At 41.5% G+C, this 16,699-nt stretch overlaps 1 protein-coding gene across 1 annotated transcript in view; it reads left to right on the plus strand.

Annotated features, from left to right (window-relative positions):
- Nucleotides 1–3,239, plus strand: part of CLINT1 (clathrin interactor 1) — a 64,097-nt gene extending 60,858 nt beyond the window's left edge. The window contains exons 11-12 of the mRNA XM_081184945.1: nt 433–637; nt 1,466–3,239. Of these exons, the coding sequence (XP_081041071.1) occupies nt 433–637; nt 1,466–1,821 (561 nt within the window). The 3' untranslated portion in view covers nt 1,822–3,239. The remainder of the gene's footprint in view (nt 1–432; nt 638–1,465) is intronic.
- The last annotated feature ends 13,460 nt before the right edge of the window (nt 3,240–16,699 follow it).

Genomic DNA, 16,699 nt, shown 5'->3' on the forward strand with positions numbered 1-16,699 from the left:
AGTAAGGGTCTGGTCAGTGCAAGACCTCATGGAAATTACTTGTGTGGGTTCCATGATGGAAGAAAGGAGGAATATATTGTAAATGTAAGAAGAAAACTAATTTTCCAAAGCATCTAAAATAGAAGGATGGTTCAGAGAAAGTATTTTAGGTAAGGGGGGGGAGCAAGGCACTTCTGAATTACCACTCTTGGCACAGTTCCAGAAGACTACCAGATGATAGGTAAAGTACTTAAAGAGATGCTCTTGAGAATTTTATGAGCATGAACTTCAACTTTCTTCAGTTCTCTTAGGAGAACATAAATGTCCATCTGTTTCTCTTTATGAAGACTGGATGAACTCCTCTCTCTGATAAATTATAGCTGTAAAATACTGTGTTGGCAATTCGTAGCATAACTCTAAAGATCTCTTTTTTTCTTTCTTTAATGCTTCTAGCCTTTGCACGGTGTTAACCCAATGATACAGAAGCCTAATCCGCTTTATAATATGGGCACAGAGATGGTCCCCAAAAATGTAGGCAAAACCCTGCCATCCACTTGGTCAGACCCTAGTGTAAATATCAGTTTGGACAATTTAGTTCCTGGTATGCAGCCTTCCAAGCCCCAGCAACCATCACTCAACACAATGATTCAGCAACAAAGTAAGTAATACAATTCTTGCTGTGCATGTATTTCAATGAGGTCACTCTTCACAACATATTCTTGATCAAAGTGTGGGTGGGTGGGTCTTAAAAAAACCCAGAACGCTAGACTTCCTCAGCACCTATAAATTCTCTCTTTTTTGTGACCAGAGTATATTATCTGCAACTTCGTAGCCTTCTACTATTTAAAAACTCTCTTGATTGAGTATGCACAACTTTTGATTCATTGGGTTCTGCCTTTTGTTTTTGCGATCCCAGAGAGCATGTGGCTGGTGAGCCCAACCATTTTCAGCTTGATGGATCACAAACTATATTGGCCTGCTTGTGCTTTGAATTTTCCTCACCCTGATCTAATGATATAGTGCAGCCTTTAAAAGCTTTTTGTGGTGTCTCCTCCCAAACTCTTGGAACTGGCAGCCCCCAAGCAGTGAAAGGGGATTCCTGTTCAACAGAATTTTCATTTCCTTCTCCCTTTCCCCCAGTTTCTGAACAAGGTACTAGCAAAGTTGTGCTTAAAAAGATCTAATGTAGAGGGAATACACTATATTTGTGGGTCCCTGAGCATATCTAGACAAAGCATGGTTTGGCCATGGAGAAAGAAGAGAATTGGAGGAAGGGGAACTATGACAACTAGGATTTGTGCTGGACTTCAGTTGTCAGGCATATAGAAATATGTTGGATGATGCCTTTAAGGATCAGCTTTGTTTTTAATATACAGCCAATACGTTAAATAAGGGTGGGGTGGGAATATACTTGCATTTTCTTTGAATGATAGAAATAACATTAAAAAATCACCTTAACATTTAAAACTTCATTTCTGCCCCACAGATATGCAACAACCGATGAATGTGGTGTCTCAGAATTTTGCAACCATGAGCCTCAACTCACCACCCAGCATGATGCCTGCTCGACCTCCTGCAAACCCATTGATGGGCGGGCCTGTTCCTGTGGGAATGGGAATGCCCGCTGTGATGACTGGCACGATCGGGATGGCTTCCATGGGAGGCACACCTATGATGAACCAGGGCATGATGGGAATGAATGTGAACATGGCAATGCCAACTTCTGGAATGGGTTTGTCGGGCATGGGCATTACTAATATAGCTGTGGCATCCTCCATGACTCCCGGAACTGTGCAACCTAAGCAAGATGCCTTTGCAAATTTTGCAAATTTTAGCAAATAAAGATTGTAAACCAATCAGATTGAATGAAGGATTTTAGCTGCACAAATAAAGCTGGGATAAGGGTTGAAAATGCTGATCAAATGCTTTCTCTTTTTCTTTTATTGCTTACTTTAAAGGAGCCCATCTAAAGAACCCAAAGGTCATTTTGTAAACTCCCAACCTACTTTTGTTCAAGTTTTGGTGAAGAAAACGTCCTCCACCGAGTGATATGGTTGATATTGCAATCACTAGGCCTTGTTTTTTAACAAGAGAATTAAAAGCCTTTCTTAGATGGCAGAACCAGTTTTAACTTTGAAACTTGTGGAAACTCTGGAATTTAGGGGCTGGGTATATCTGTGTGAATCTAATTTTATACTTGATTTCTTTTCCCCCCTCCTGGAATCTATTTATCATAATTGGATCCGTTCCTTTTCCTACCACTGAGTCAAATTTGAAGTCAAAGTATGCTGATCAATTTTTTATAAGAATATATATATATTTTTGTCCAAAAAAAAAATGACTTACATATGTGATTATGGCTAATTCAAAGGGACCTGGAATGTATATATACTTTTGCTACTCTTCCAGCAACACTGCTATACTATCCAAATTTTTATTATAGACCTCTTTAAGCAATTTGCTGATGAATAGGGTGGGACGGGTGGGGTTTTCCTACCTCTTTCTGCTCTAATACGCAATGCAGAACTGGTAGAAACTTCATTCAGACTGCTGTATGGTTTCCTTTCAGAGAACTCTAGAGAATATATATATATGGTTGGGTTTTGGTTTGGGTGGTTTTTCTGCAGCCATACTCCAGTGAAAAGTGGCAGCCCCCCTTGGGGTCTCTGGGGTCACTGTTTACATCACTGACAGTCAAAATGCAAGAATTTTTTTTCTTGCAACACAAAAAAAGAGAAACAGCATCTTTAAATTAAGAAAGAACACCTCTAAACTTTTTGTTAATCCAACAGCATTGGATTCTAAATTTTATACATTTGGTGACTTCACTTGTTTTATGTAAATATGGCCTTAGCAATTGCGGAATCCAATAGAATGGGATTAAATAAATATATATAAATGAATAAATAAATATATAGATTATTATTATTATTATTAAAGGAAACCTGTAGCAGTCAGATTTTATGAATTAATGAAAATAAAGGAAATGAAAGAATAAATTAAAGGCTTTTCCTGCTATGATTCTGCATTTAGGTTCAAACACAGATCATGATTTTTAGTCTGGGATGCAGAGGTTCAGTTTATATTCACAGAGCCAGGGCTGCTACTGAGAATGAGTACTATATTCTAGGTATGAAACTTTATTGGCTCCCCTTTCTTATGTTGGAATTTTTTTATTATTATTAAATTGATAAAACTTTATTTCCATTGTATTCATAATGTTCTGTTATACATAACATTAAAGTGTTCATTAAAAACAATGTTGGGGCTGCTTCTCCTTTCATTCCATTTGACATTTCATGAGAGCAGTTGGGGGGGAGAAATAATTATAATTTGGGCAAAGTAATTTTTATAAATAATTTAAAATTGTTTAATGACTTTTTATCTCCCGCCTTCCCTATCTGACTCTACTGTTAGGAATTAAAAATGAAGCAGCGCAGATATCTTGACCCACTCCAGCCTTGCTAATGCTCCATCTACAACATTTCTAATTAGGCAGAAATTCATGTACTTCAGCTAAGTGGTAATGAAAAGTGATTCATTTGCTGAATAAGAGATGAGAGTGAGTGTAATTAGCTGACTGCGGTTTTTAATCTTTCAACAATTCAATGTGTTTAAATTAGTTTCAAAGAATAGAGCTTTCAAGTGTTGTTACATCAAAGTAATCAAGACAAGCTTTACTGGCTGTGCGGGACAGATCGCCTTCTCTTCAGCTCCAGTTTTGAAACCCTTGAACTTTTTGTGGGAATTGTCTTCATAAGTTTGTCTTGTGACAGATGTTGAGAAGCAAAAAAAAAAATAAAATAAAATAAAATAAAAATGAACCTACAAAACTGCAGGAGGTGGGAGCAAACCGGTTTTCGGGGGGAACGGAGAAGTTGTCAAACCTGTTTTTAAAACCTCGTTCTACTGTTATGATGTCAAGGCACCAAAGTCCAATAATGTATTCTCAATACAATACAATGAAAGGCTGGGATGTGCCTCTTCAGGCTTTAATGCTTCAAAAAGCAAGTTGGAACAAAGTAGTGTTGAAACTGGACTAGATTTACTTCTTTAGGAAATGTTAGGAAACTCTTCAAGTATTTTGGTAGTAGTTCTGCGCTGAGATTGAATCCTATTGCTTTCCAAAGGGGTCCAGGCAGTAACAGTGACACATTCAAAGCAGGCATAAAAAACATTGAAAACCTGTGCCTCTTAAACCTGGCCACAAAGTGCTAGGGCATACGGTAACTTGTGTTTGCTTGTGAAAAATGTATTGTCAAACTTTCAAGGAAAGGGACAGCCATAAAAGTGGATACTCCTGAAGCTTGCTTCTCTACATAATCGTGTTAAATTCAATCAACCACTATGGATGGTAGTATCAAGAGTATTCACCTTGGTGTGCAGATCTCACAAATTGCCCCAAAATAAACAATTGCTCAGAGGAAAAAGAAATGGCAGATAGTTGCAAAGCAACCTGCAGAGGCTTGGCAGTCTTACAGGCTCACATTGGGATGTCATGGGACTTGCAGGTAAAAAATAAGAAAAGATTGTACAAAGAAGGCAACAGGGCCCACATTCATCAGGTACTTGGTATGTTTCAGATTTAAAGTTTCCACCCAAAATAGATGAGTGTGTTGTATGCAACTTAAGCATTATGCTTGGGTCTTCTTGTAAGGCTGTCCTTCAGAATGCATTTACCATGCCATCGCAGAACACTAGGACCTAGCAAAGGCATAAACGGCACAGGTGCACGCTTGCTGATAACCTTAGCACTCAGTGTGTTCTACAAAACAGAAACTGCATCTGAAACCACTAAACAAGAGTATTTATGGCAGCATCTGTTTCATCTCGATCCATCAGCAAAGAGGAGCTTGACACTTCTGGTGGAGAGGAGGAGGGCAGGAGGGATTTATCAATGAAGTTTTTGCATAATGTAAGCAGGCATCCTGCACTCAAGGTGATATCAACAATAAATGTAACCAGCGCTTAAAACCGTTTGTATTCTCCCAGGTCTCGGGTTTCCAGAGATGTGTATTCCAGGACACTTTATCTTACCTAGGTATTCAGTGCAGCAACCGTCATCCTATAGTGCAGAGGTTTTCAATCTTTTTGAGTCCATCGCTCCTTTGACCAACTACCATCTTTCTGTATCACGCTGAGGGGCTCAGGAGCCCAGTTGCCTGCGACCACTCACCCTTTTTTGAACACCCTCCCTTGTAGAGTGTTCCCTCAGCCTCTTCTCTCCTTGGGAGTCCTCCAGGTAGCTGCTGCTGTCCCTGGTTTCTGAGCTGCCCCCACCCCAAAGAGAGGTGCCATCTAGAGGCACCATTTGCCTGCAGAGCTTATAGCCAGGGCTGCAGCTGTGCAAGCCTTTTGGAGGCAGAGACACAAGAGGGCAGCAGAGGAGGGAAGGAAGGAAAGAGGGACAGAGGCCAGTGTTGCCCACTGCACCCCTGACCATCATTCAAGGCATCCCAGGGGGCCACGGCACACTGATTGAAAACTACTGCTATATAGTGGACTCACGCTCTGAGTCTAGATCCTTATGTAGCCCAAACAGCACCATCCAAACATTAGCAGGCATGGAAGGATCTCAATGTGTGCAGGAGTAGGTTTTTTTGTTTGTTAAACAAAAACTTTAAATGGGTGGTTGGGGAACAAAAAAATCGCTTAATGAGGATTTAACATGTTCATTTGTCACAAAATGCTTGAATAGGGACCAGAGGGAGGTGCAATGGAATGAAGTATCTTGGAAAATAGTGTTGCTGGGTGGCTAGAACTGTCAAAAGGTCCTTGCCACAGGTTCACTTGCAAGTCCATACTAGGCTGCTTCTTGGCTATGCTTAATATTATAGCTTATTTCTGGAATTTACAAAATATCTGAGGAGGTTTTAAAGAAAGTTTGACTTGCATTTGATCCCCAACAACATTTGGAAAAGCAATAGTCCTTTCAGCTTTCTGCAACATTCCAATAGAAGCCACCTGGTTGTGTCACGCTTCCCTGAAATAGCTTGTGTACTAGGCTCTTGGCTTCTCACTCCAAAGCTGCATCTTACTTTCCCAAAAGTGAAACCCACTTTCTATCCACAGTAGCAAGTTGAAATTCTGCACGCAGTGGAACACAGATTGAGGTGTGTGTGTGTGTAGGTAGAATATGAAATGTAATAAAAGTTTTGATTTAGAATGTTCTCAAATTGCTGTTTTTTAGTTACAAATTACTTTGGAAGGCGATTTTTCTTCTCTCGTTTTAATTTGTATTCCAATAGTTATTGTCAGGGGTTCAGGAGCAGAGGCAAGGGCAAGGGAGGAAACAGAGAGCGAGGGGGAGGAGGCAGAAGAAAAGATGAGTGATGACGACGACCCGAGATCTCCGAGTCTTTCCAGTGAATCAGAAGATTCACAGAAAGGAGCACCAGTGGTCAGGGCAAGGGGGGAGCCTAGGGGGACACCCCAGGAAGATAGAGCCAGAGGGGACTCAGAGGAGAGCAGTTGGAAATCGGGACCAGCGTCACAGCCAGAGAGCAGGGAAGAGGAAGAGCGCCAGAGATCAAGCGCTGGCAGCTCGCAACAGGGGGGAGGGCACGAGTCAGGAGTGGCCACACCTCCATCGGGGAGCGAAGAAACGGTCAGACGGAAAGTGGAAGGTTGGGCGCGCGCGCCAAGTTCAAATGCACAGGAAAGTGACGCAGTAGGCAGCCAGGAAAGGGAGCCAGGTCCTAAAGCCCGGCGCAAGGAGACAGGGAGTTCCGGGGGGTCGGCGTCAGAAGAATCCCGGAAGGAAGAGACCCCGGGGGGCAGAGGGACCCAGAGGAGAGCAGTCAGGCGGAAAAGGTGGAGCAGGGCTAGGATATTAAGTTGGTGCACAAGGGGCGGAGACTCAGACGGAGCTTCGCCGATCTAGCCATTAGACGTAGAGTTGCACGCAGCAGCTTGGGAATGGAAACCGTAACTCAATAAAGACTTTTACTTAATGACCGCTGGCTAGCGTGATCCTCTGTGAGCTAGGATCTTGAAGCAGCTCTGACAGTTATTATGGTTGCAATCTTGTGCCTGTTTGCCTGGGAATAAGTTCCACCAAACCCACTTAGACGACTGACTTAGGGCTCAATTGGCATTCAACTGGGCTATGAATTTTCAGCTGTCAAATTGGTAAGACTATGATACTCTTGACACTTATGAAAGGAAGGGGGAATGCAAAAGCGTTCAAATGTGTTTCCTTTACTTTTTCACTAACTAGACTCTGATGAGCATCAGGAATATTCTTTTCTTCTCAAGTGGGTGGGAGGGACCTTCCAAGGAAGAGGAGGGCAGCTGCCAGGAAGAAACTCCTCCCTCATTCCCATTCCCACAATTTTGTAATCCTTTTGACACCACCCATTGGCCAAAGGAACAAGAGCCATGAACTGCTATTCCACAAGAAAACCAACAAGTGAAGATCAGCCTGACCTGTACTGGGCAAACACTGGTGTCTGTATCAAACATGGCCATTTTATGTGTCACTTTATGACGAGTTCTGACAAGGCTTTATATGATGATAATGCATGGAATGGAGTCCTATGTCTTGAAACACCAATGCAGAAAAATGGCTCTGGAAAATGAAAATTCCCAGTTAAAGCTGCCCTTAGCCAGTGCTTGTGTAAAGCTGGAGCAAAACAACCACGTAAGGTAAGAAATTGTGATTACAAGTAATTCTTAAAAAGAGAATCTCATGATTGGTTGTATATCTGTGTGATAAGGTTTTACTTATGCAAGAGAATCCAGCTACGTAACCATGTTCATGCATTTCAGTCCCATGATTTTCTGGTCACTAGGTATTGGGGCCCGTCTATCCTTTAGAGCTTTTACATCCCCACTTCAACTGAGCCATCTTGGCTCCAAACCAGTGATTTGTTGCCTGCTTGGGTGGGGGAAATAAAAACCATGAATGGGGAAGGGCAAAGCTGTAGCTGCAGGAAGCAATTCCTCTGATGGCAGCTGTTATATCGGCAAAGTTCTTGGATTTCTACTTCCCCATTCAAGTTGAAGGTTTGGTTGTTGTTGAAAAGGGACTTAGCACTGCTCAAATGTGTGGGAAATTCACTGTATGAAACAAATAATTACAAAGGAGCCATGAATACCTCTCACCCAGTTACAGCACAGACCTGTACCGTGTATATTGCTCCTGCATGTACCATAACCTCCCATAGGCATGCTAGAATTTCTCTTTGCATTTCCCCCCAAACTTCAAGTCCAATATTCAATGGCAACAGCAGAGATTGAATGCAAATTGCCTACTTTTGTTTCTCTAGGCTATTGCGGGTAAGGCTTCCACCCCATAGTTTTGAGAATCTGTGCTATCTCTGACCTCGGCCCATAATGTACAACTCAGCTGCCAATTTAGGTGAGTTCTTCTAGTAGATACAATTACACAAAGGAGTCTAAAATTCTGTAGTGTTTCATTTTAAAGTATTGGATGGCTTTCTTAAATAAGTCCCCAGGGTTTTTATGACTCAAATCATAAAAAGGGGCAAAAGAATGACTGGGTGCCATAAGGTACCAGTTTAGTAATTAACTAGCTCTTTTAATAGGCCTGAATTACTTTGTTTCATGATAAGGGGCTTTTTTAAAAAAGAAAGAAAAGCACACACACATTCTAAGACAAAGCTACATTCGACATCTGGGAACCTCTGAACAGCTGGCTACCTAATGAATATGCATCTGTTTAAGAGGCTGTGGTCCATTAATAAACCAATAGATATAAAACAGAAACAATCTTCGTCAGCTTCAAAAGAGATTGGATGCAATGTGCTGTGAAGTGTCACTGTCACATTGAATTGGGCTGGTGAGGTTAACAGTCAACTGTTTGGTACCCGTGCCTTTGTCTCTGCAAACAGAACTCCCATTTTCCTTCCATCGGGAAGCATAGGCAGCGCTGGCAAGAGTATTTGTTTCGTTTTGTTCCCTTTTCGTTTTCTGGTGCCCAGCTGCATGCTGGGCGCCAGTATCCTTTCAAGTTGGCATCTCCCCGTTCCTTTGCGCCACTAAAAGAGTGCTCTCTACATTCTACAAAACCAGCTTATTTTAACAATGCAAATTAGCAAAAAAAAGAGCCTAGTATTCCACCACACAAATAAATAAACTGGTAGACAGGTAGTGGTTGCAATAAAACATGCTGATGTGAAAGAGAACAGATTTCACATTTAAAGCCCTTCCTGGAAATGTTCACAGGGGCAAAGAAATGCATTTAATTCCTATTGTGGTATAAAACAATTCGATTCAACAGCTACACAGCAAAGTCTGATTGCTGAAGCCAGCATAATGCATATTAATCTACCATGAGAAGAGTGTGCTGGATGCAATACATATATTTCTGCTTTCTTTCCAGATTCCAAGCCAGTAAGATTTCAGATGAAACCTGTTATCCAGTACTGCAACTTTCTTCATCTGTGTCCCTGCAGATGTTGTTGGACTATAGCTCCCATCAGAGCCATTCAGCATCACCACTAGTCAGGAAGTATGGGAGTTGTAGTCCTAAAAACATCTGGAAGGCCACCAGGCGAGGGGAGACTGTGCTACTGTTTTCAAAAAGCAGTGCTATGTATTGGGGGGTGGCCAAAAGATAAAACTAGGATCTGCTGGTGGTTAGCAGTAGATTGGCTGGGCTTTCATATTTAGAATGGTTTAACAAATTGTTTAGCGGCAGCAACACACACACCCGCCCCCCAATCTTGCTTTGGATGCTGAAATGAAGACAATGAGCAGTGGAGAATCAGGTTTTTGTGTGAACATGCTAAAGAAGATGCTAGGTGGGAGAGCATTCCACAGATGGGAAGCCACAATTGAAAAGGCTCTCACCCTTGACACCAGCCTCCCTCAAAGAGGGGATCTTGAGGAGGTCTTCCAAAGATGATCTAAGGGTTTAGGTAAGGCAAGGCTTGCAGTTCAGCTGTGAGCTGATGTTATTTGCATCTGTCTTCCATAATTACTGAGATTTTTTTTTTACTTTTTGCAAATACAGAACAGATAAAGTGTTTAGATCTTTCTTTAATTCCACCCAAAGCGTTTTGGGAAAATGGAAGGTGAAACTTGACTGGAGTTACTAAGAATTAAATGTCTGCATGTGTTTTAATGGGGAAATAGCTTTGTGTTTGTGTCAAGTGTTTGGTGATTGTGTGTCACTGACTGGAATGCAACCCCAGATAGTTTTCCATGGTGATAGTACAGTCCTTTGCCTTGGATATTTTTAAGCAAAGGTTGGATGGCCGTCTGCCATGGAGACTTGGACTAGATGACCCTCAGGGTCCCTTCAAACTCTAAAATTCAATGATTCTATGATATGCTTCCCCATCCCTGGGGCCTTCCTTGGCCCATTTTTATTCCCTTCCATTAGAAATACAGATTTGGAACTATGCCTGGTGGGGGAAACAATGTAGGGGGAGGGGTATGGAGGTGGAATGGTTGGCTGGGGAACCTCTCCTGTTGCTTCATTGGGCTTCCATTACAGAGAAGGTTGTAATAAAAGAGGTGAATATATTTGGCCCAAGTGATGCAAAGCTGTTGTTGCGTTTTAAAAAATCTTGGTTTAGCTTAGTTGCCAAATTTTGGCTGCTAACAGCCTGGCATTTTAGTAGATGATTGATTTGATGTTTTCCTCTTTGTTGTAATGTTCCCAAGGAAATATGCATGGGCCCATCTTTAATGGCTTTTAAAAGATCCTCGAAAACTTTCCTATTTCAATCGCATAGTGCTGTTCTTTTAACTTTTCTTCTTGCTGCCTATGAATCAGGAGGTTGCTGTAATTTTACTGAAAGATTGCCTCCTTGCATATACTTACCCAAACCTTATGATCCTCTTCAAAGGCTTTGCTCTATGAGCCACCACCAAATGAGGCGAGGCGAGGCAGGTGGCTGCTAGAAAAAAGGGCTTTCTCTGTGGTAGCACCCCAGTAGTTGAAGAAGAGTTTCCTGGCACCTTATTTATTTATTTAGAGCATTTGTACTCCTCTCTCCAGACCAAAAGGCTCCAGAGTGACTTACATACAATTAATTAAGGCAGTCCCCTGCCTGTAGGCTTACAATCTAAAGAAATATGGCACGCAAGGAAAAATGGTCAGGGAGGGAAGAGGGAATGGTCTTTTCAGTGCAGATGAAGAGCATTTTGTTCACCCACACCTATTAAAATTGTCCTATAAGACAAAGCCTAGGCTCTCATTGTTTTACTGTGGTTCTAAATAAACCTTATGCTCTTGTAGCATAGGCTAAGTTGTACTTCCTTATGTTCTGTCTCTTAGGGGACATTTTATGTTGCTTTTATTAATCTTTTGCATTATTAGAATCATAGAATCACAGAGTTTGAAGGGACCCCAAGGGTCATCTAGTCCAACCCCCTTCAATGCAGGAATCCTGCCCACAGCTATCCCTGAGTGGGCTCAAACCACCAGCCTTCTGGTTAACAGCCAAACACACTGGCCCTTTGTGCCACAGATTATATTTTTCATTATATGAGGTTTGTTGTATGATGTCTAGGGATGGTATTGAACTTCAGCAATTTGTATTTAATACAAATAATAGCACCTGATTATTATTTTTTAATGAAAAAAATGCTTGTGAATTGTCTTGGGAGGTTTGTGTCCTGAAATGTAGTTAAGAAATCCCGTTTGACAAGTAGTAAACCAATATGATATTTTAATGTGCCCCAAGCCTGAGGTGAAAGAATTGGACTAGGAATTGAAATAATGTGCTAGTGATGTGAAAAGTATGGATGCCTCTAAGTCAGCCTAACTCTGGGGGGTACAATGCCCCCTGGTTTCAAAACTGCAGGTATTATGTAGTGCACTATGAATACTTGTACAAGCCCTGAGGCTGCATGTGTTCCTGCTTGTTTCTGATTTTTGCTGAAATCCGCACAGTGTCACAAAGCTATTATCATACATAAGTAAATATGTTATGTTAAATCAAAGAAAAGCTGTGCTTTTGGCAGTGTTTCTTGAAATTTGTAAAGCTTTAACCACCCCGCCCCCATGAATTGCTTATTATAACTTGAAAAGAATTTGCCCGGTTTTTCCAAACAAATGGACTAAAATCTTTGAAACCCCACAATAGAAATATGCTGCATTTTGCAGTTGCCACAGAACTCATCTTATTTGAATTAACTTTTGGACACAGCAAACATATCAACCTTTAGTCTCTGTAATGGGCAAAACAATGGGTTGTTTGTATGTTAGTCCTAGTCAAAATAGACTCATTGGAGTTTAGAGGCTTAAGTTAGTCATGCTAGTAATTTCAGTAGATGTATTATGACTAACGTTGGATACAACCCAATGTCATCAGAAATGGGTGAGGGCAACATTCTGATTATCAGTTCAGATCCCATTTAATCAATCAGCTGAATCTAGATGGCACTCTAGCAAACAATTAAAGAAGGATAGAAAACAACAGTTATATAATTTATATACAATGCTCTGAAATGCTCAAAGTGCTTCACATAACGTCACAATCCTTACAACTGTCAGGAAAGCTGTGACAGTGGGCTGTGTTCAATGCTGTCATTCAGCTGGTGGTCAGGCATCTTTCAGCCGAGGAACCCTCCAGATCAGATTTGGGGGCTGCAGGGTGATGGGAAGATTGCTAAAAATGGCTTCCATCTTGTTCTGCTGATGGAAGTCTTACCATCAGCTGAGTGACACCATTAGATACAACCCAATATTATCCTAATATAGATGAAAGCAGGGCAGTTGAGGCTTAGATAAAGAGTTTCTGTTCACTGCCATACCCCCTCTCTCACGACACACCATCTGCTGTTACATTCAAATGGGCAACATGTGGTTTGCTTTCCTCCTCCTAATCAGAATTGTAAACGGTGGTTTGCTGGTTCAGATGTAATGGCATCTGAATATTGGCCTGCTGAAGTGTATTTCCTCTTGGTGGTGGTGGGGGGAATTGTGCAAGATGCACCCCCCCAAGGCCATGTAATGAATGTATTATGGGACAGATGGCATTCAGACCTGAGGTCTGAATCGCCTAAGGTCCAGGACTTGCCTAAGATCGAGGACAAAGTGCCCCCTTTTGGAAATTCCCCCCAGATATCAATTCCACCTTTGAAATTCCAGTAGTATCCCAGAAAATCCGGACTTATAGCAGCCCTAACAAAACGCTACATGAATAACACACAGAACAAGACACTGACTTCATTTCTGTGTTTTTAAAAGTCTCCTATTTCCCCAAAGTAGCTTTGTTCAAAGGCCATGTCTAAGATTCCAGCATCAGACGTGTTGAAGAAAAGTGAGAGAAAAACAAAATTATGCAGCAGAAAACCTATTACATATGCACAGAAAATAGTACAGTGCTTACTTTAGTTTGACAATATGTACATTTTCTAAAAAGGAAACAAGTGTTGGAAAAAGGTATGGTCCCAATATGTCCTGCATAGGTTTAAAATTGTGTTCTACCCTAGGTTTACTAAGGGCTGCTTACCAGGAAATGTTGAGGATTAAGTAATACTTAGGAAAAGGAATCCCCTTTTCTAAGACGTTATTGGTATACGCAGCATTTGAAACTACCTTCACTTGTGGTGAAAACTTTGAGTTCTTTATAGCAAAAGGAAGCCATACATGTTGGAGAAGTAATGAATAAACTGTGATTTTTCTAATCCTGATCAAGGATTACAGTGGTGCCCCGCAAGACGAATGCCTCGCAAGACGAAAAACTCGCTAGACGAAAGGGTTTTTCGGTTTTGCGTTGCTTCGCTAGACGAATTTCCCTATGGGCTTGCTTCGCAAGACGAAAACGTCTTGCGCTTTTTTTAAAAGCCGCTTGAAGAGGCACAGTTGCGACGGACCATGCTTCGCAAGACGAAAAACATCGCAAGATGAAAAGACTCGTGGAACGAATTCTTTTTGTCTTGTGAGGCACCACTGTATCTGGATGAGGACCAGCAATTAGTTCATTTGAGGACAGAGGGTAGAGTCTGCTGCAATAAAATTCTCTGTGTAGACCTTGTTACCTTCAGAAGAAGAATAAAAAGATTTGAGGGTTTTTTAAAAGGGGGGTGTCTGATGTGTCAGGCAACTTCACTCTACATACCCTAGCAGATTTCAGTACTTCATAGACAGGTGGAACCCTGAGCAAATCCGTTTCCATAGATGAAAAGAAATTATTAGGGAGAAAGGTGCCCTTTAAGAAATGATGTCCCCAAGCCACATAGGTGGTTACAGGGAAGCTGCAGTTTTTAGCCATGGTAGCTGTTATGTACTGAAGTTCTCACCCTGGGCCAGCAGGGGGATACTGTAGATAGTTATGCAAATGAAGGATTGAAAGTGACGTTCAGTGATTGGATAGTTTGTATGCAAATGAAGGATCGAAAGTGACTTTCAGTGATTGGATAGTTTTAGAAAGTTGCAACAGTTATGTTGTTCTGGAGCTCTATATAAGCAGGTTGACTGAGCTCCTCAGTTCAGTTCTGTTATGGCCTTTGAATAAACAAGAGCTGTTTGAAGAATCGCTGTGTTGTCTGATATGTTCGCCCACAACTTAACAATAGCCAAATGGAACCTCCATGTTGAGAGGAAATGTATCTCTCAACTGAAATTATGTTTGTCCTCATATCTGCTCATAGGCTCTCCTGTGACTGCTGGCTGGCCGCTGTTAGAAGCAGGATCCTGCCTAGACAAAACTTTTATTTGAACCAATAAGGTATGAGGGGATATTAGAAACTACTGGTCTCTCTGGCTGTTCTGCAATAGATTATAAAGGGCTTCTCACTCTCAATAGTTCACCAACAGTAGCAACAAAATGACTTTTCCTGCCAAAATTAGGCTGATGAAATGAAGAAAGACTTGTGCTTGAAGGGACAGTGAGCTCAGTGCACTTCTGGTATGGGAAAACAAACTCCTAGTCTCAGATTCTGCCCAGCGGTACCCTGCTCTTTCATGCTAATCATATCTATTTTGCACCTGGCTCTCATTGGCTTTCTGTTTTAAATATTTACAAGCCATCTTTTAGGGTCAAAATCCTCCCAAGGCAGCTTCCCCTAACATCGCAATACATTTAAAAACCAGAAATAAGCAGCGGTAAAATGAATAAGTAACAGTAACTAATGACAATATTCAAAATGGTAAAACCCAGTAAAATGCTAGAATCACCAAAGTCGTCAAAGATAAAACAGCAGCAAAAGCAGAGTGGTTCGAATAGTTCTAGTAAAAAACTAACCAGCCCAACAAGGCTGCCCACCCCCGTGATGGCAAAGAACAGATTCATGCATGGTCCTGGTGGACTACCACCCAGGCATTTCACATCATATAGCCTCCCAACCATCTTGAGCAATCCCACATGCAACGCATTGCAGCAATCAATCCTTGAGGTCACCATGGCATGAATGATAGTTCCCAAGTCCATGTTCTCCCAAGAGGAAGGAAGGCAGAGATGGCAAATCATTTTTGAAAGCTAGAAAGTGCTTCTGGTTGCTAGCACTGTGTGTGCTTTCCAAGAACATTTGCAAACTGATCACTAGCCCTATGCTTCCATTTACCAGGAACCCTAGATTACTCTTATGACTTGAGCCAATCTTCCTCTTCATCCAGGAGCCTCTGAATCTCGCACCTGAGTGACTATTCCTATCCAGTGGTGAAGCCTCTGGACACAGCAGTTGCAATTTGGGGTTATGGTTTTTTTTGGGGGGTGCTTTCCTCCCTATAAATGGTTTATTAATGATAGCATCTTAATGATCTGTTTAAAATAAATAAACCATTGACGCCATTTCAAAGGTATTTTGTGAGGCTCAGCTGATATTAAAATAGCACCAACCTTATGTGCTTTTTCAGCAAGTGACCTAATTAGTTAATAAAGTAATTGAATATTAAAAAGGATGTTGCAAGTGATTAAAATTTAAGAGCCTTCAGAACATTATTAAAGCTATAAATCATACATCACTGTTTTAATTTGCATAGCTACGGAATTACTAATGGTCCCACATGCATATGGTACTTGGCAATTAGTCTTTTCTACAAAATGTTGGTGATGGCAGGGTGGGTTACCAAAAACCTCGTGTGTCTGGGTGTATACTAATTTCTGGTTTCAACACATAGCCTGAGATGGGGGGAGCTTTTCATGGGCAAATGAACTTTAGCTTCTTTTCTGTGCCTGAATGAAACAGCTCCAGCTACTCCAGGATTGCCTATTGTTCTCTGAGCAGTCTTGACAGTGATATTCTTCACCACCACAGCTAATAGCAAGGAGGAGTGGGCGCGGGAGGGGGGGATTTCCATTTCTGCTTTGAGCAGGGCCAGTTGAAACCTGACGTAACTTTCTTCACTTAGGATGTGTGGTTGGATTTCCAGAGACGGCACTTGCAGTGGGTGAAGAGCAATCAGTGCCATTTGCTGTGTGCTGACTACTTCTTTTCATGCCACTTTATTTAGCTGGAGTTCTTATTGCCCTTAACGCAATTACAGCTTATGAAATCCCCGAGTTAAGAGGCTGACTTCCAGCAGCCATTGTTTCCTGCCAGCTCCTTCTACATCACAAGATGGTCTCGCAGAACATACTCCAGAATATTATACTACCTGCTTTTCACTTAAATTGGCGTATCAACCTTAACTTTGATTCACAAAGAAAACAATAGAAAACAGCAATCTAGGCAAAGTTAGCATGTCTGCTCCACCAGTAACCACGACTTATTTATTTACTGAAAGCATTTAAGAAATTAGATCTAGTTCTAAGGGCCTTGTGGCGGTTCCCTCACTGCAAGAAGTGAAATTACAGGG

The sequence above is a fragment of the Podarcis bocagei genome (genome assembly GCF_964188305.1).
Source record: "Podarcis bocagei genome assembly, chromosome: 2".
Taxonomy (NCBI): Eukaryota; Metazoa; Chordata; class Lepidosauria; order Squamata; family Lacertidae; genus Podarcis; species Podarcis bocagei.